The sequence below is a fragment of the Ovis aries genome, chromosome 11 (genome assembly GCF_016772045.2).
Source record: "Ovis aries strain OAR_USU_Benz2616 breed Rambouillet chromosome 11, ARS-UI_Ramb_v3.0, whole genome shotgun sequence".
NCBI lineage: Eukaryota > Metazoa > Chordata > Mammalia > Artiodactyla > Bovidae > Ovis > Ovis aries.
In genome coordinates, this window is record NC_056064.1 from 51,617,691 (window position 1) to 51,633,336 (window position 15,646).

General features: G+C 44.0%; 1 protein-coding gene across 7 annotated transcripts in view; it reads right to left on the minus strand.

Annotated features, from left to right (window-relative positions):
• The window catches only part of RNF213 (ring finger protein 213), a 127,725-nt gene that overhangs the window by 6,903 nt on the left and 105,176 nt on the right, over positions 1 to 15,646 (minus strand). For all 7 annotated transcript variants that reach the window (XM_060395801.1, XM_060395802.1, XM_060395800.1 and 4 more), the window contains 15 exons: positions 14,957 to 15,170; positions 14,521 to 14,711; positions 13,445 to 13,567; positions 12,545 to 12,655; positions 11,365 to 11,604; positions 10,955 to 11,036; positions 10,098 to 10,132; positions 8,218 to 8,312; positions 6,089 to 6,248; positions 4,592 to 4,760; positions 3,071 to 3,162; positions 2,360 to 2,611; positions 1,085 to 1,217; positions 692 to 775; positions 105 to 285 (listed from right to left, as the gene is read on the minus strand). In XM_060395801.1, the coding sequence (XP_060251784.1) occupies positions 105 to 285; positions 692 to 775; positions 1,085 to 1,217; positions 2,360 to 2,611; positions 3,071 to 3,162; positions 4,592 to 4,760; positions 6,089 to 6,248; positions 8,218 to 8,312; positions 10,098 to 10,132; positions 10,955 to 11,036; positions 11,365 to 11,604; positions 12,545 to 12,655; positions 13,445 to 13,567; positions 14,521 to 14,711; positions 14,957 to 15,170 (2,162 nt within the window). The remainder of the gene's footprint in view (positions 1 to 104; positions 286 to 691; positions 776 to 1,084; positions 1,218 to 2,359; positions 2,612 to 3,070; positions 3,163 to 4,591; positions 4,761 to 6,088; positions 6,249 to 8,217; positions 8,313 to 10,097; positions 10,133 to 10,954; positions 11,037 to 11,364; positions 11,605 to 12,544; positions 12,656 to 13,444; positions 13,568 to 14,520; positions 14,712 to 14,956; positions 15,171 to 15,646) is intronic.

The window sequence follows — 15,646 nt, forward strand, 5'->3', positions numbered from 1 at the left end:
GCTTGCTGTCTCTAGGTCTGGTGACCCTATTTCCCTGTTTGTTCCCCCCAGAAACGACTTCCTGCGCTGAAAGAGCGTCCCCTGCTGTCGGCTTGTGTGCTTACCTGTTGTCTTCCTTGGAGAACTTCTCTACCGCATAGACAATGTCATTGTGCAAGTTAATCAAGTAGCTGACTAAGGCGGTGGAGCAGAGGCCCCGGCCCTGGCGGCGAGGCAGGATGACTTCCAAGTCAGTGTCCAGATCCAGGTCGGAGCTGCAGTAGTCTTTAGGGAGCTTGATCTCACCTTTAAACGACAGAGGGGCAGTCACCTCCCTGCTGTTTCTTTCACAGCCTCAGGACTGGGAGCCCACCACGGTGGGAAGGTGGGCAACGCAGAAGCCCCCTCAACAGAACAGAGCTGGGAACCAAGAGTGCGTCTGTCTCCCATGTCTCTTTTATGTGCTGACAAGTTTCAGATAGTCTCAGCTCCTTTTTGATACCGAATTTAGACTCAAGGGGACTGAGGGGTTGCTCTTTCTGAAATGTTGTGAGCTCCTCTCAGACACCTTCACCAAGAGTCCACAGATCCAGCATTAGAGACACACAGCATGGTGCTGTGCACGCACGGAACAGGCAGAGTTACGCTGGAGAGAACAGGCCTTCAGAGAGGTGCTCCTGTAATGTTTAGTATTAAAGAGGATTTCACTTACCATTGGTCTCCAGCGATCGCCTCAGCTTGTTCCATGTTGACAGAAAGATAGTGATTCTACTGCAGGCTAACTTCTTCAGCCCATCTAGCAAACAAAACACTTTTTAAGAACTCCAAGATAACACCTACTCCCATCTAGGCCAAACCAACAGAATTACATGCTCTTTGACCCCCATCTTCATATCATCACCAACACACTTTAAATGTTGTTTAAACTAAAGCTGAGTTTGAGGAACCAGAGAAAGAGAGGGAGATTCTGGACTGCTATAGCAAAAGCCTCTAATATGTCCCAGGCACTCACAGAACCCACTGCTTCATGCTACAAGCTTAGGGTACAGAACACACATTAGCCTTGAACTGGTAGTCCTGATGCTCTGTGGGAGCAGAGCCTTACCTGAATCGTGACTGCTAATGAAACTTTGGATGGATCTGTATTCAGCTTCCGAAACATTCTGGAATCGTTTCACTAGATTCCTTTGCAGGGCCAAAATCTCGGGCAAGAATTTCACCAGTCTCAGCTCTGCCTCCTAGAGAAGGGACAACCACCAGGAACACTTTTTAATGTACCTAGATCATGTTCCTGGGAAACAAGACTTTGGGGCTGGCTCAGGCCATGTATTTGTAGTTTAACACAGTCAATGTGCCATTTTACATAACACACAGTGCTTGAGAATGGTGAAAGGCAAGTACCTTTCACTTCCTTCAGCAAGTACTGCTTACAATGTGTTGGCCAGTGTTCTACACTCTAAGGGTCGAGAAGCAAAACTGTAGGGCCGACACAGCAAATGTGTTTGGCCAGAAGCTGATGAAAGAAAACAGCCTCTTGGGCCCATGTGTTGGGCTGGGTGTGGAGAGGCACTGCTGAGAGCAAGAAGACGAAGCATGTAGGCAATGATGCTTAGAGATAATCCAGTGTCATTCTGAAGACCTAGGACCTTAGCTTCTTCGTGTAACGGACCTGCCTGAGCACACCAGTGACAGATCACAGTGTTATTACGATGGCCTTCCCACCGGGAATCCATTTTCATTAACTGAACCACCAAAATTTCTGCATCATCTTACTTCTTCCTAGACTGCAAATACTGGTGCATGGAGGGAATGATTAGAAAATGTGTTTTAGAAAATAAAAATTCAAATGGATTAAAGTTAGGAAGAGGGTGTAATTCTGGCTCTAAAAGGTATGATGCCCATGTTACAGCTCTGCTCCCCTCCAATCCTATCACCACCCTCCCTCTGAATGGTTTAGAAGATTTTTTGTTTGATTTCAGTTATGCATTCTCAACTAACGTTTTTTCATTCAATAGACACTCATTGGTGACTAACTGCTTCAGGCACTGGGGGGATGAAGTTGAACAGATAAAGGAAAGATTTTATTCTATTCTTTCTTGCTGAGGGATTGGGAGAAACCCTCCTGGCCAAGTACTTTACAGATTCCTATGAATTCCAACGCATGTATATATTTCACCTGTGACTTTATGCTTCAACTGACTTGTACAAATGGATGTGTTTGGAGATATCTATCCCTGAGTCTTCTGCCAGAGACATTTTATTCAAAAATCAAAGTAGTTTAATGGCTGTCCCACCCTCAGGACTGATCAGACTAAATGAGAGCAGGGCCTTCACATCTCCAGGGGATATGTAAGTCTCGGTCACAGCGAAGCAGCCTCACCTTCTGCAGAAACTTCCAGAGGATGGGCACTGATTCTTTGCCGTTCTTTTGCTCCACAATGTGCTGGAGGTACTCAATGCTGATCCTTTTCCTGCAGCTCCACATCTTAGAGCAGTGAACCATGCTATTCTTGGGCAGGCGGGGCAGGAAGGTCACTGGGTCACCATACACGATTTTGGCCACAGGGTTGGAGCTGATGCGCTCATCTTGGCTGATCTGAGCATTCACTGCCAGGAGGGTTTTATCTAGATGCTAGGTGAGGAAGCGACATGGGATCTGGAAGTGAGATGCTAGGTTTTTGTCTCCTCAAACAGAATAAGTCTCACACATCTATATTTTATTACCATTATTTTAAATACTTGCTGATTTATATTTCCCAATGGGCTTAGTTACTCTCAGTAACATTCTTATCTGGCAGGGTTTATTTCTCTGACTCGTTTGCACATTCTGCTATAAAAAGTAGTCGAGAGAAAATGACTGCCTGCACTTTCTGGATTCCCAGTTTGATATACCAGCCCGCCTCGCGAGGGGACAGGATGGGGGGAGGGGCAACAGGAGTGTGGGGTGACCAAATAGAGAACACCTAAATCTGTGACTTAGCCTAGGTTTTCTTTCTCCAAGGGAAACTTGCAGAAGGGACAACAGACTGAGGGCTCAGCAGAGGCCACAGAAACCCCTTCCCGCACTTTCCCATAGCTACTCACCACTTACCTCTAGTTCATGCAGAATAATAGTCTCAACAAGCTTTTCCCACCTGTTCCTCTCTTCTCTGGTTGACAATTCTGCAACAAAATTGAAAGACCCTACAAAGAAAAATGTGTATGTTACCCAAGAAACAAAAACCACAGCATTCTACATAAAACACTGAAGAAATGTTTAATTGAAATAATGCTCCTTTTGGGAGCAGGGGTGGATATATTTTCCTAAAGTAACCTGAGCATTTAAAAATATTTCCGGCTGCTACCACCAAACTCATGATCTTTGTGAAGGTACTTCAAACTCTAAAATCTCTAACCCATGTAATTATCACCTTAAAGCCATTCTGAACAAAATTACTGAAAGGACAATACTTTGAATCAGAAGCCCAGGGGCAAAATAACAGTGACTAGTGGTACCACAGGTCTCAACTGCTGCCACCTTGGCTTGAAGACGGAGGCAGGACCCTGTGGGTGCATTTGATGCAGAATGCCAGAGAAACTGTCAGTGTGCTTCTAGAATTTGGTCACTTTGTCAGTGTGATACTTGCTGAGCTTACCTAGTGTGAAACCACTCCAGAATGAGAAACTTAAAATCAGGTTTTGCTAAGTGGAAAATATACACGGATGCTGAGTGAGTGAAAGTCGCTCAGTTGTGTCCGACTCATTGCGATCCCATGGACTCTACAGTCCATGGAATTCTCCAGGCCAGACTACTGGAGTGGGCAGCCTTTCCCTTCTCCAGGGGATCTTCCCAACCCAGGGATTGAACCTAGGTCTCCTGCATTGCAGGCGGACTCTTTACCAGCTGAGCCACAGGGAAGCCTACACAGATGCTGATTTCTGGCAAAAAAAGCTCCTGAAGTGAGAATGGATTTTTCTTGTCATGTGGCAGAACTTTTTATTGCTATTGTTCTTTTAAATAACATTGTCATTAGAGTGATAATTTTAAAAGATTTTTGCAGATAACCTAAAAGAAAACTGTTCTTCCACCACTCGGAGACAACCCTCTTACTAACTTGTCTTATAGACCTTTTCTTTCTGTGTGGACTTTAAATTTTAAACTAGAAAATGAGCTTAACAGTTGTTAGCCTACTTTTACATGTAACAAATTGTGGATGCATATACATATTGAGTCAGTCCAAGAATGCAGTATCATTTTAGGAAAAGAAGATGCTCCCCCTGCCCCATAAAACAAAACAAAGCAGATCTCCAATAGAAAGAGACCAAGTTCCAAGCGCTTATCAAACATTAGTCTCTTTGATGTTTCTTTAATGCACGTCGCTTCTTTTGGATGCCCTGTGTTCCCCATGCAGTGGCTGAACTACATCCAAGGCTGACTTTTGAAACTAAAGCCTCCCAAATACACTCGCACCAGCAGGGGGTCAATGGAAAGGCCAGGCAGGTCCTTCCCTCCCCAACTCTCTGGAAAGTGCCCGTCTTCCTGCTTCGCCCTCATCTCCTTCTGGGGTCAAGGAGTGCCCTGCTTCCTCTCCTGGCTGTGCCCCACCCCCTGGCCCCATGCCCAGCTCCTCACTGTGGCCCTGCTCTCGGAGAAGGCGGCACAGGACGAGGTGCACCACGCTGGCGGTCTCGTCCGCGCTCCTCCCCAGCGTGTTCTTTAGCTGCTCCAGGTCTCTCTGGATGTGCTGCTGCAGAAACCCTTTAGGATCCCACACCAGAGGTTTGATGATGTTCTTCAAATCCTGTGGGGGCAAGGGGACAAATCGTCAAGCAAGGTCTTGTTTGTGGAGGGGATGGCAATTCAGGAGAGGTCAGGAGGGGTGAAGAGCCAGTTCCAAGCCAGAGGACAGTCTCTAGGAGGGATGTCAGCGTGATTCAAACAGTAGAGGCGACAGAAAACTGAGGAGCAGAAATGAATGTGGTCTGAAAACGACTACCTTCTATATCGTCAATGTGAAATAAGAACTTTAAAAACTTAAACTTTTTGCTCTCATGGTTAATTAACTTAGATAAAATGCAACATGCTATTTCTTTCCTTCTCAGAGTTACAGCAAAGATACAGGTAAAATCACGGTTATTTTAGCCTCTCCATTCCCAGTGTGGACTGGAGACACAGAGCTAGTCAGTAAAAACTGACTTTACATAATGTGACAAGTAGTTCCGCTTACCACCATAGGCCGCAGTGGGAAAAATTAGGATATGTGAATTTTGCATTATGTTCTGCGTTAGGTAACAATGACTTACTCAAAATCCACAGGGGGTGGCTAGGTCTTTTAATTTTATTTTTTTCAACTACTAAAAATGATTTATTAAATTTTTTTCATGATTTACTAAAATTTAAAAGTCAACGTACAAATTAGAAGAATGACAAAAATTCAGACTAAAATGGTTTAAATAATACTAAATTTTTAATTTCAATTTTTATTTTAATTAAACCTTTAAAAATATTTTTATATAAAATTGTAATTCTAATATTTGATATCCATCTAATTGTCAAAGAATTGGTATCAGGCTTCAACATGTTTCATCTAGACCTATATGCACAAATGTAGGTTAATATGATTTGTTTTATATGGTAAAGCATTCTTCATTTGTTACTATTGCCAATACAATTACTAACTCATGAGAACCCTGGGAACCACAAATTGGAACTTCAAAGAGGAGTAAGAAAATAGTTCCTTGTTTCTACTGGGAAAGGAGACTTAGTTATCAGAGAAGCAATACATTCACACTCTCTGAAGGGAAGCAGTAGACAAATGCATTGATCTGTCTTTCCCCTTATCCAAGTACTTGTGCATTCAGATCTTCCCCTACTTCCTAAATAGTTTCTGCTTCTGATGTCAGTAAGGGCACAACACATAAACCTCTCAGCATGCAAACACAGGAAGCAGTCTTGTGTTTCAAGGGGCAAAATCAGAGAACTGGAGCAGAACAGGGTTAGCCACGGTGAAACCAAGCAGGACCCCGCAGGGCCTTCCCAGGAACCGGGTAGGGTTTTTTAGATGAAAGGATTCACTATGAAAAAACTACCATAGAAACTAGTACGTGATTGGGCAGTACCATGCTCTACCTGGGGACTCTGGGTGGCTCCCAGAAGCATAGCCAGATGAGTGAGTAGCCGGATGAGAAGGAAGACCACTGGGGACATCTGTCGGTCAGATACCACGGGCACACCTCTGGGTGGTGGGTTTCCCAGCACATGGCCAGTTTGAGTTCTGTCCGTGGTGTCACTGGAAAGGACGAGAGATGACAGGGTGAAGGCTGAAGAAGACCGTTTCTTCTGGCTCTGGGGGCACACTTCAGAGTCTCAGGACCGAGAGACCGGGTCACGGTTTTGAAGAAAATGATGCTGAAAGTTACTGATTGTAATAAACCTAGACCAGTTTTCCGAGTCTTTTTCTTTATAGACAGGCCCTTCTGGCTAACCAGAAGCCCACAACAGTGTAAAGTGGCTGTTTGTGAGACTAGTTGGGGGGAAGAGGGGCAATATAATAGTAGGGGGTTTGAGGTACAAACTATTATGTATAAAATAAGCTACAAGGATATATTGTACAACATGGGCAATATATCCAATATTTTATAACTATAAATGGAATATAGCCTTTAAAATCATGAATTACAATATTGTACACCTGTAACTTATATAGTATTGTACATCAACTTCAGTAAAAAAAAAAATAATAATAACAAGCTTTTCTGATAAGCAGCCCTGAGATGACCTCTATAAATGGCTCATCATTTACTTGACCCAGAAAACCCCACAAAATCATGCAAATCAAGATTCACTTTAAGAACATTGGTGAAACCTCTCCGGCCATTGAGGGGATGCATATCCGAAAAGCCACCGGCTATCAGGAGGATGTCGCTTTACAGAAGCAGTGTGCGCCATCCCACTGTTACAGTGGTGGAGCTGGTCGGTGTGCACAGGACAAACACGGGCTGAAGGCAGGGTCGGCGGCCCGAAAACAGGGCAGAATTTTTACTGCACATGCTCAAAAATGCAGAAAGTGATGCTGAACTGAAGGACTTAGATGTAGATTATCTTGCTTATTGAGCACAGCCAGGTGAACAAAACCCCAAAATGCGGCACAGGACTTACAGAGCTCAGGGTTGGATCAACCCCTCCATGAGCTCTCCCTGCCACACTGAGATGATCCTTTCTGAAAAAGAACAGACTGTTCCTAAACCAGAAGAGGAGGTTGCACAGAAGAAAAAGATATCCCAGAAGAAACTGAAGGAACAAAAACTTAAGGTACGGGAATAAATGCTACAAAAAATAAATGCAAATAAATAATAATAATGAAATAAAATCATTATCAAAACAAAACTGGCTGTTTGTGCTATTCCTGGGGCCATATGTCAGGATGGTGCTCTGGACCTGCTTCTTGCCCTGAATCAGTGGGGGAGTGGCAGGCAGGCAAAGGACAGAGTCTGGAGTAGCTGACATTAACATGGAAGTATATACACACCAGTCTCCTTTTCCCACATAAAAACTAGGATCCAATCTCTGCAAAGGATTTGGCATCACACCCAGATGGGAGGTGCAGTGTGATGGCTATGTTCAGCTGAAATGATACTGGAGATTCTAGGACATTCTAATAGTTTATGGAGATAACAGGTTAGAATATTTTACACTGTAACAGCACCAAAATAGCTAGACTATAAGATCAATGTAGAGAGGTCACACCTCCTATTAAGGGAGCATTTACAACCACATTTGTCTAATGAGCAAGTGTGGGATTATGAGATCCGGTTTTTAGCTGGATTCTGAAGTATTTGATAAGATTGACTAGGTCTCCTCTGTTTTTCTCAAAAAAAAAAAAAAAAAGGTAAGCTAAGAGTTTGTAAGTGACAGACTTAAACTTCCTTCTGAATTTGGTCACCCTGTTTATGCCAAGCAATTTCTACAGGGGTTGTAACCAAGGTGCAACTGGAAGATATTTGAATTAAAAAGTATTAATATTAATAAGTACTAAGGTATGGTCTATTTTTGCATTAAAAGCCCAGTTAGCCAGTGACAGATCAAATGCCTCACTACTGAATGACCACAGAGACCTTGGCGTTGATATCCAACATGACCCAGATCCAAATGTACTATTGTAATTGATAATATATTTAGTATTGATTTATCAGCTGGAATAGAAACAGCTGCAAAGCACATGGTTTGATTATTTCGCATGGAAATAGAAAATTACATACTTGATAACATGAAATCCCTTCTCTGGTTTGTGATTAATCCCTCCAATTGGAGCACGACAGTCAATACAAAGGCTCTTTACCATCGGCCTGCCACACTAGGAGAAACACAAATGTGACCCCAGATCAGTTTGGACAAATCTCAAAGTATGAGCACATTCTTAGCACAGAAGGTAGTGGATGCCACTAGGACTGCTTCCTTCAGTGTATGTGTATGTCGGGTGGGGCTGCAGGAGCCTGGGAGACAGGGCAGGCGCTCCGTGCCAACTGTGTTGTGTGTGTGTGTGTTAGTCGCTCAGTCGTGTCCATCTCTTTGCAACCCCATGGACTATACCCACCAGGCTCCTCTGTCCAGGGGACTCTCCAGGCAAGAATACTGGAGTGGGTTGCCATTTCCTTCTTCAGCCAACTATGTTGTGTGTGGGAAAATTTAGACTTTTTACAAAATAGAAGCTATTAAGTTTTATTCCCAGTCACTTTATAGACAAATATACAAAACTCAATCTTTTTTTCACGTTCATCACTGTTTTCCATTCATTCTCCTATGGGTTTACTGCTTCATTATCTAACACCAGGAATACTACAGTAGCTTCCAAACTGATTTCCTTAAATGGCATTCCTTAACGCCATTTAGACTTTTTTATTTTTAAACAATGTCACCATATGATTTACTACTTCCAAAGGTTCATTTTTTGAAATCAGATTGTGTGCTACTGTAAATACACTAATAGTCTGTAACAAAACAAACCAGTCTCAGATTCCTGGACCACACAATTTCAGTACTGGGAGCAGTCTTAGGAAGAATCTATTTTAATCCCATTTCATGGACAATAAAGTCAGAAATATAAGGTGCAAAGCACGTATCCGGTTTATCCTCCATGCTGCTTATATACTGTATTAAATAACATTTGTCTGTTTCAATTCAATAGCCTGTTCTGAGCATGTATAGATGACACTATGAATGGCCCTGGCTAGATGCTTTGGGATTCAGACAAGAATAATACACGCATCTTCCCCTCACAGGCTTATCAGCCACTCATCTCCTTTTCCTACCCTTCGGTGTCTAGACACTGTCTCCTTGCTGGGCTAGTAATCCAGCCTACAGTCTAGTCAACACCTTGTCATCACATGAAGACCTATGTCACTGACTCTGTACTACAGTGGCCAGGAAGGACTGCCAGCATGGTCCCAGCCCTGCAGTTCTGTCTTTCAGGGAACCTTGAGCAACATCTGGAGGCAGTTTTATCTGTCACACTGGCAAGACAGGATACTACTGCCATCCGGTGAGTTGAGGCCAGAAATGCTTGTAAACCTGCAAGAATGCCCAGGCTGGCCCCACAATAAGGCCTTATGTCCACAGGGCTAAGGTCAAGAAACCCAGGCTGGAAAACCTTCATACCGTTTGGAGGTTTAGTCAGAATACCTAGTGAAAGTGAAAGTCAGTCATGTCTGACTCTTTGCAACCCTATGGACTGCAGTCCATGGAATTCTCCAGGCCAGAGTACTGGAGTGGGTAGCCCTTCCCTTTTCCAGGGGATCTTCCCAACCCAGGGATCAAACCCAGGTCTCCCGCATTGCAGGCAGATTCTTTACCAGCTGAGCCACAAGGGAAGCCCAAGAATACTGGAGAGGGTAGCCTATCCCTTCTCCAGCATGGCTTCTCAACCCAGGAATCGAACTGGGGTCTCCTGCATTGCAGGTGGATTCTTTACCAACTGAGCGATGAGGGAAGCCCCATAGAACCGCTGTCAAAATGAGTCTGTGTTCTCCCCAGAGGTCCAGTCTCTCCTTATCCTCCTCCCTCATGGGCCCCCTCCTCAGACCTGGAGGAGGAACACACATTTTGAACCTCCCCAAACCCTATCCCAAATACCAAGACTCACCTCTCCTACAGAGCACACGTGACCATTGGGACATGCTGTTGAAAGAACAGGACACATGATGGCTGGTGAGGCTTTGCCTAATGACCCACCATTAAAAGGAAAACCGAACTCCCTGCTTTCTGGTCTAACCAAATAATGACGTGGACTTGAAGTTCTAAGCATGTTACCAGAAATCTTAAACTCTGCTAGTTTACTGACAGATATTTGGCACATACCAGGAGCTCAAATTGTAGCATTGAAAAATAGTGTCTGCATTTAATTTCACAAAGCAAAGAGAAACTAGATTACAGGCTCATACGAGGGGTTATTTTTGGAGGCACAATGGATAGTATTTTATACCCTTCTATTTATTCTCTTTGATTTTTTCTTTTTGCTGTGAGCAGGTTTTATAACAACTTTAAAAACTACTTTAAAAAGATTATCTACTCAGGACAATGGTAAAATTTACATCAGTTCATGGGTTATATTTTTTCCTCCCTCAGTTCTATATTTCTAAAAGAACTATCTTTGGGTCAAAACCTTGGTTGAATTGTGAGCTGGCCCTAGACTGAGTTTCTGATGTGGTTCCCAGTGCCCCCTTCTCCCCCAAAGGGCATATTCCAGGACACAGAAGTGCATCCGAAAGGACCCTTTCCCTGTGACTAAGAAAAAGAATGATCTGGTTCATCCACAGTCAGCAGGTACCAATTCCCGCAAACTGTTCATGTTCTGCAAAGGCACCCATGGCAGGAGGAGGCAGGCACCTTGGACCCTTCAGGCACAAACCCACGTAGCCCCATTCTATACCAACATTTTCTGTAGTTTTAGGTTGCTATTCAAAGCCCAGGAGTGGGATTCCACCACAGGCCAGCACTTACTGTACCACTTGACTCCTTCCAGACCCTTCCAATTCCTAGCTTGAGGCAGCAAGTCTTCAGGCATTGTTGGAAGAAAGGCATTCTGAAAAGGCAAAAAAGCAGAGCTGGCTTTAGCTTAGTGAACACATCGACTGACTGTCGCTGCTCAGCAAGAGGCCTTGAGTAAGAACGTGACCTTGATTTTCTCTCTTCTCGACCCCAAAAGCTCTCTATGAGGAACACAGAACAGCTCTCTATGAAATAACAAAGGGCAAGGCAAGGTTTTCACCACCACTGTGGACTAAAGCACCAAGTGAGAAAGAGGAAGATGGCGAACCTACAAGAGAAACAGATTCAACAGTGTCTGAGGTACCAGCGGGGTCTCTAAAGTTTTCCCTGTGAATGCAGAAGAAATCATATCCCAGTCTTACCACCATGAGGTGTGGGAAGAAGGCCAAATTCTTCAGGGGTCCTAAGACTTGGCTTCGTCCACAGAGAAGGACGGTTGCAGCATGAACAGCCATTTCTATTACTGTCCCTTCCAGGTTGCTGACCCCAGGACCTGTCCTCAGCAGGGGTAGTTCATTATTCACAAGGGACATTGCAAAAGCTCTGATATCAGGAGACAAGGTGTTGCTTTTCTCAATGAATTTCTTCATAGCCTCACATTGCTGACAGGAAAAAAATACATCAAATAAAAATATTATATGAATAGCAGGAGAAAAAACAAAGGTTTTCTCTTATGTTAGTCATGCTTTTTGATACCAAAAACTTATCAAATATCTGCTTAAGAGGAATTCTCCGGTGGTCCAGTGTTAGGACTATCACTTTCACCGCCGAGGACCCGAGGTTCAATCCCTAGTTGGGAAACTGAGACCCCTCAAGACACAGGGCGCAGCCATAAATAAATAAATAAACAAATAAAGTTAGTTGCATTAAAAAGGTTTTAAAATCGACGTTACAATGGCTAAATGACTACTGCCGGAAGGGGAATTATCCAGAGAAATCTCCTCTACAAACACAGAAACCACATATGCAAGCACTAGTTTTGATAATTCTGTTTTTGAAAACATTATTAAGATATTTTTAAGACAACTTTATTTTTGTTTATTTATTTTAAATTTATTTGGCTTCAGTGGGTTTTAGTTGTGGCATGTGGGATCTAGTTCCCCGACCAGGGATTGAACCCAGGGCCCCTGCATTGGGAGTGCAGAGTCTTAGCCAGTGGACCACCAGGGAAGTCCATAAATCATTTTTTTGACTTTAGTTTTAATTGTTACTCTAAAAGCTTTGGGTGAAACAGAAAGTAGTTCCTCTTCGTAAGAATGCTGAAAACCCCCATCCAAGATTTTTTAAAATTATGGGCATAATTGGTATACATGACTTTCTTTTTAAATGAATATTTATTTATTTGGTTGCATCCAGTCTTCATTGTGATATGTGGGATCTATTTCCCTGACCAGAGATCAAACCTGGGCCCCTGCATTGGGAGCACGGAATCTTAGCCAGTGGACCACCAGGGCAATCCCGGTGTTTGTGAATTTTACCTCTATTCAAAAAGTCCGTTCAAATTGTGAGACTATGAACACAGCCCTGGAGGCTGATACTCACCTGTGGCTTAGGATGGAGGTCTGCATTGTGGGATCTGTACAAAGTGGTGACCTCTCTAAAAAGTGCTAACAGTAGGTAGACAGCCTCCTGAGTTGTGGAGCTCCTACAGGCCTGAAAAAGCAAGGACATCAAGTAATAATTTTAAAAATTATACAGTTATAGCTCAGGGCCAGAATCTCATGTGATCTGTATGTGAATAAAGAATGAGATCAGTACTAAAGCCTTGGAGAGGGTGAGGGAGCCTTTCCCAATACCATAGGCACCTGGAACCCTGCACCTCAGGACCATCTTCGAGAAAACAACTCTTCAAAAACATTCTCATATTAAACGCAATGTATATTTATTACATAGCTTACTGCAGAAGTAAAAGAGATCACTATCTGTTCTCTTTCTGACTAATTCCCTGGTCCCTTTTGGGAACTTTTGCTGAACTAAGATATTTATTTCCTCTTTTTCCAGCAAAGCACCAAGGTAAATAAGGACTCAGAAAGGAAATAAAAATGTAACAATTTAAAGATTGTATTTTTAAAAGCCTGCATCTATTAAAATAAACACGTGCATATGTCTCTACGGGAATTATGAGGTTTTGCTTCCTGTGCCACCGCATCTCAGAGCAGAGGAATCCTGGAGGAAGCGGCTTTTCAGGAGGGTCTCAAAGAAGGTAATGGACCTAAATGAATCAGAAAGGAGCTGCTGGTTGGCTCTCACAAACCCAGCAACCCAATCAACCACTGCCACTCGCCTGTTGCCAGGCGAGCTCACGAGGCCATGGACATAGGACTTCCAAGGCAGCCTGTCACCCTGTGGAGCTTCTTCCATTGCCTCATTTGACCCTAACAAGACAAGACTTGGGCTGTGAGGGGACACTGTGTACACAGAGCAGCCGCCAGCCTGGCCTACCTCCAGAGCAGTCTCAATAGCCAGGGGCTTGGATTCTAGAATGGCTTTGGCCACTGCATCCCGGACAGCCTTGTAGTCATTCCCATGCACCAGATACCGGTCCATCTGGCCTGGATGATCCCTCTGCAACTCCAAGAACACAGGGGTTAACCACGGTGGGTACAGTGTGGGAAATATTGAGCAAAGAACCTTCTTGATAGGTAAAGGAACCAGGCAATCACTGAAGGTTTAAGGGCAGTTGAACCACGTTTCTGAGACAAACTGAGGCACAACAGCTCACTGCTGTTTGAGAAGCACCTCCTCCTCTCTGGATGAAGAGTGGGCAGAAATCTAAGGGAGGTGATACTGGAGCTGCTTTCCCTCTGCACTCAGAGGAGAGCACCAAAGGACTGACACGTCAGGCCTAAGTTCTGGTTGGGAGGAAAAAAAAGCCAGGATTTTTAATGCCATTTTTGTAACCCCAGTACAATAAAAATTCATTCATTTCTGGTACTGCTGCTGCTGCTGCTAAGTCGCTTCAGTCGTGTCCGACTCTGTGCAACCCCATAGACGGAAGCCCACCAGGTTCCCCTGTCCCTGGGATTCTCCAGGCAAGAACACTGGAGTGGGCTGCCATTTCCTTCTCCACTAGGAAAGGACAACTAAGCAGTCCTGAAGCCAAAATGACTGCAACTCTGTCATCCTTAGTCCTTTCCTGTCTTGCCTGCTGAGGATAAAAAGTGCTTATTTTACAGGATGAATGACTTTTAATTTGCTAAAAGCCGAAGCCACAGAATCATTCTTTTGCTTTTCCTGTGTTGAATTCGATCAGAAGTGATGCCTACATATGCTTTGCAGATAGATAACAAACCAGAAACACACATAGACACACCTTTCCCCTAGGCAGATAACCTCGATAACAAGCTGCGTCAATTGAAACCCAGAGACAGAGGGCCAGACCAGACCAGATGCAAGCATTTTCTGGGATGGATGTGGGAGAAGGTCAGGGAGGAATGGAGGAGCAGCAGCCCGCTTCCAGGGGTGGATGGGACAGGGGAGCTGAGACAGCACTGGGGCTGCCGGACTGCTCTTCTCACCTGCTGTGCGATGACTTCCTTAGGAAACACCCAGTGGGCTGGATGGCCCTCTTTGGAGAGGCTCTGCACAAACTCCATCCCCTGCTGGCTGGTGAGCTTCCTCACCAGGTACACTCGGTACCAGTCATTCTGGACCCGGGCACAGAAGCGCTCCACCTGCTTCAGGTAGCGACGCTTCTCCTCCGCCATCTCTGCAGAGCCAATGAGAAAGGCCAATTGATGGCTGAGGGTACTTGTTAGTTAACTGTCTGGAACAGAGGCTAGTAAAAGCTCTGTGCCTACCCTTTGGGAATTCACACCGAGAGAACTAATCTAGAAGAAAGGGGCCATGGTACAAACCAGTATTATTCTGAGAACCAGCTTCCCACACTTGCTGAATTTCTAAATCATGGGGGCTCCCAGCCTGTGGTCAAGAAAGGTTGGGAAGAAGACCTGCCTGAGCCGTCCTGAAGCTCGGCGAGGATCTCAGATGCCTTGTCAAGACAGAGGCGGATGCGGGCCATCTCCTGCAGGTGTTCCACTGAGGCCTCACCAGCAGGCCATCGGCTGTATCCCACTCGGGGGTATGTTGTAAGGAATTGGCCTTCCTCTTGCAGGTATTTCAATTCATCCCTTATGAAGAAAGCATTATTCTTCTCATGTATTGAATCCTAGGGAACATAGAACCAGAAAGAAAGGATATTATTCTTTTTTATTTATAAGACCCCATCTTTGAAATTTCACCAGTGTGGTCATGGACAATGTAATAAGGATAAAGAACAGTGTTGTGGGTTTGAGTGGATATTTTTTGAATCATGAAAAACTAACAGCTCTTTTTATTTTTTATTTTAGGGACCAGAAGGAGGGAAAAGAATAAAAGCTATAATGAAAAAAAATTTTTTTTAACCTAATTTAAATTTTCATATGCATTGTAAGATTTTCGGAAGAAACAACAATATGAAGAGAATAAAAATTAGAAGTATTCACAACCTCAGCACCTGCAGAGAGGCATCATGAACTTTGGAGGCATATTCTTCAATGCCTTTTTCCCCCTCATGCACATGCTCATAATGTCAATATAGGCAATTTCTGAGGACAGAAGTAATGTTTCTGAAATATTTTTCCCCCTAAATGGAGTACAGCATCT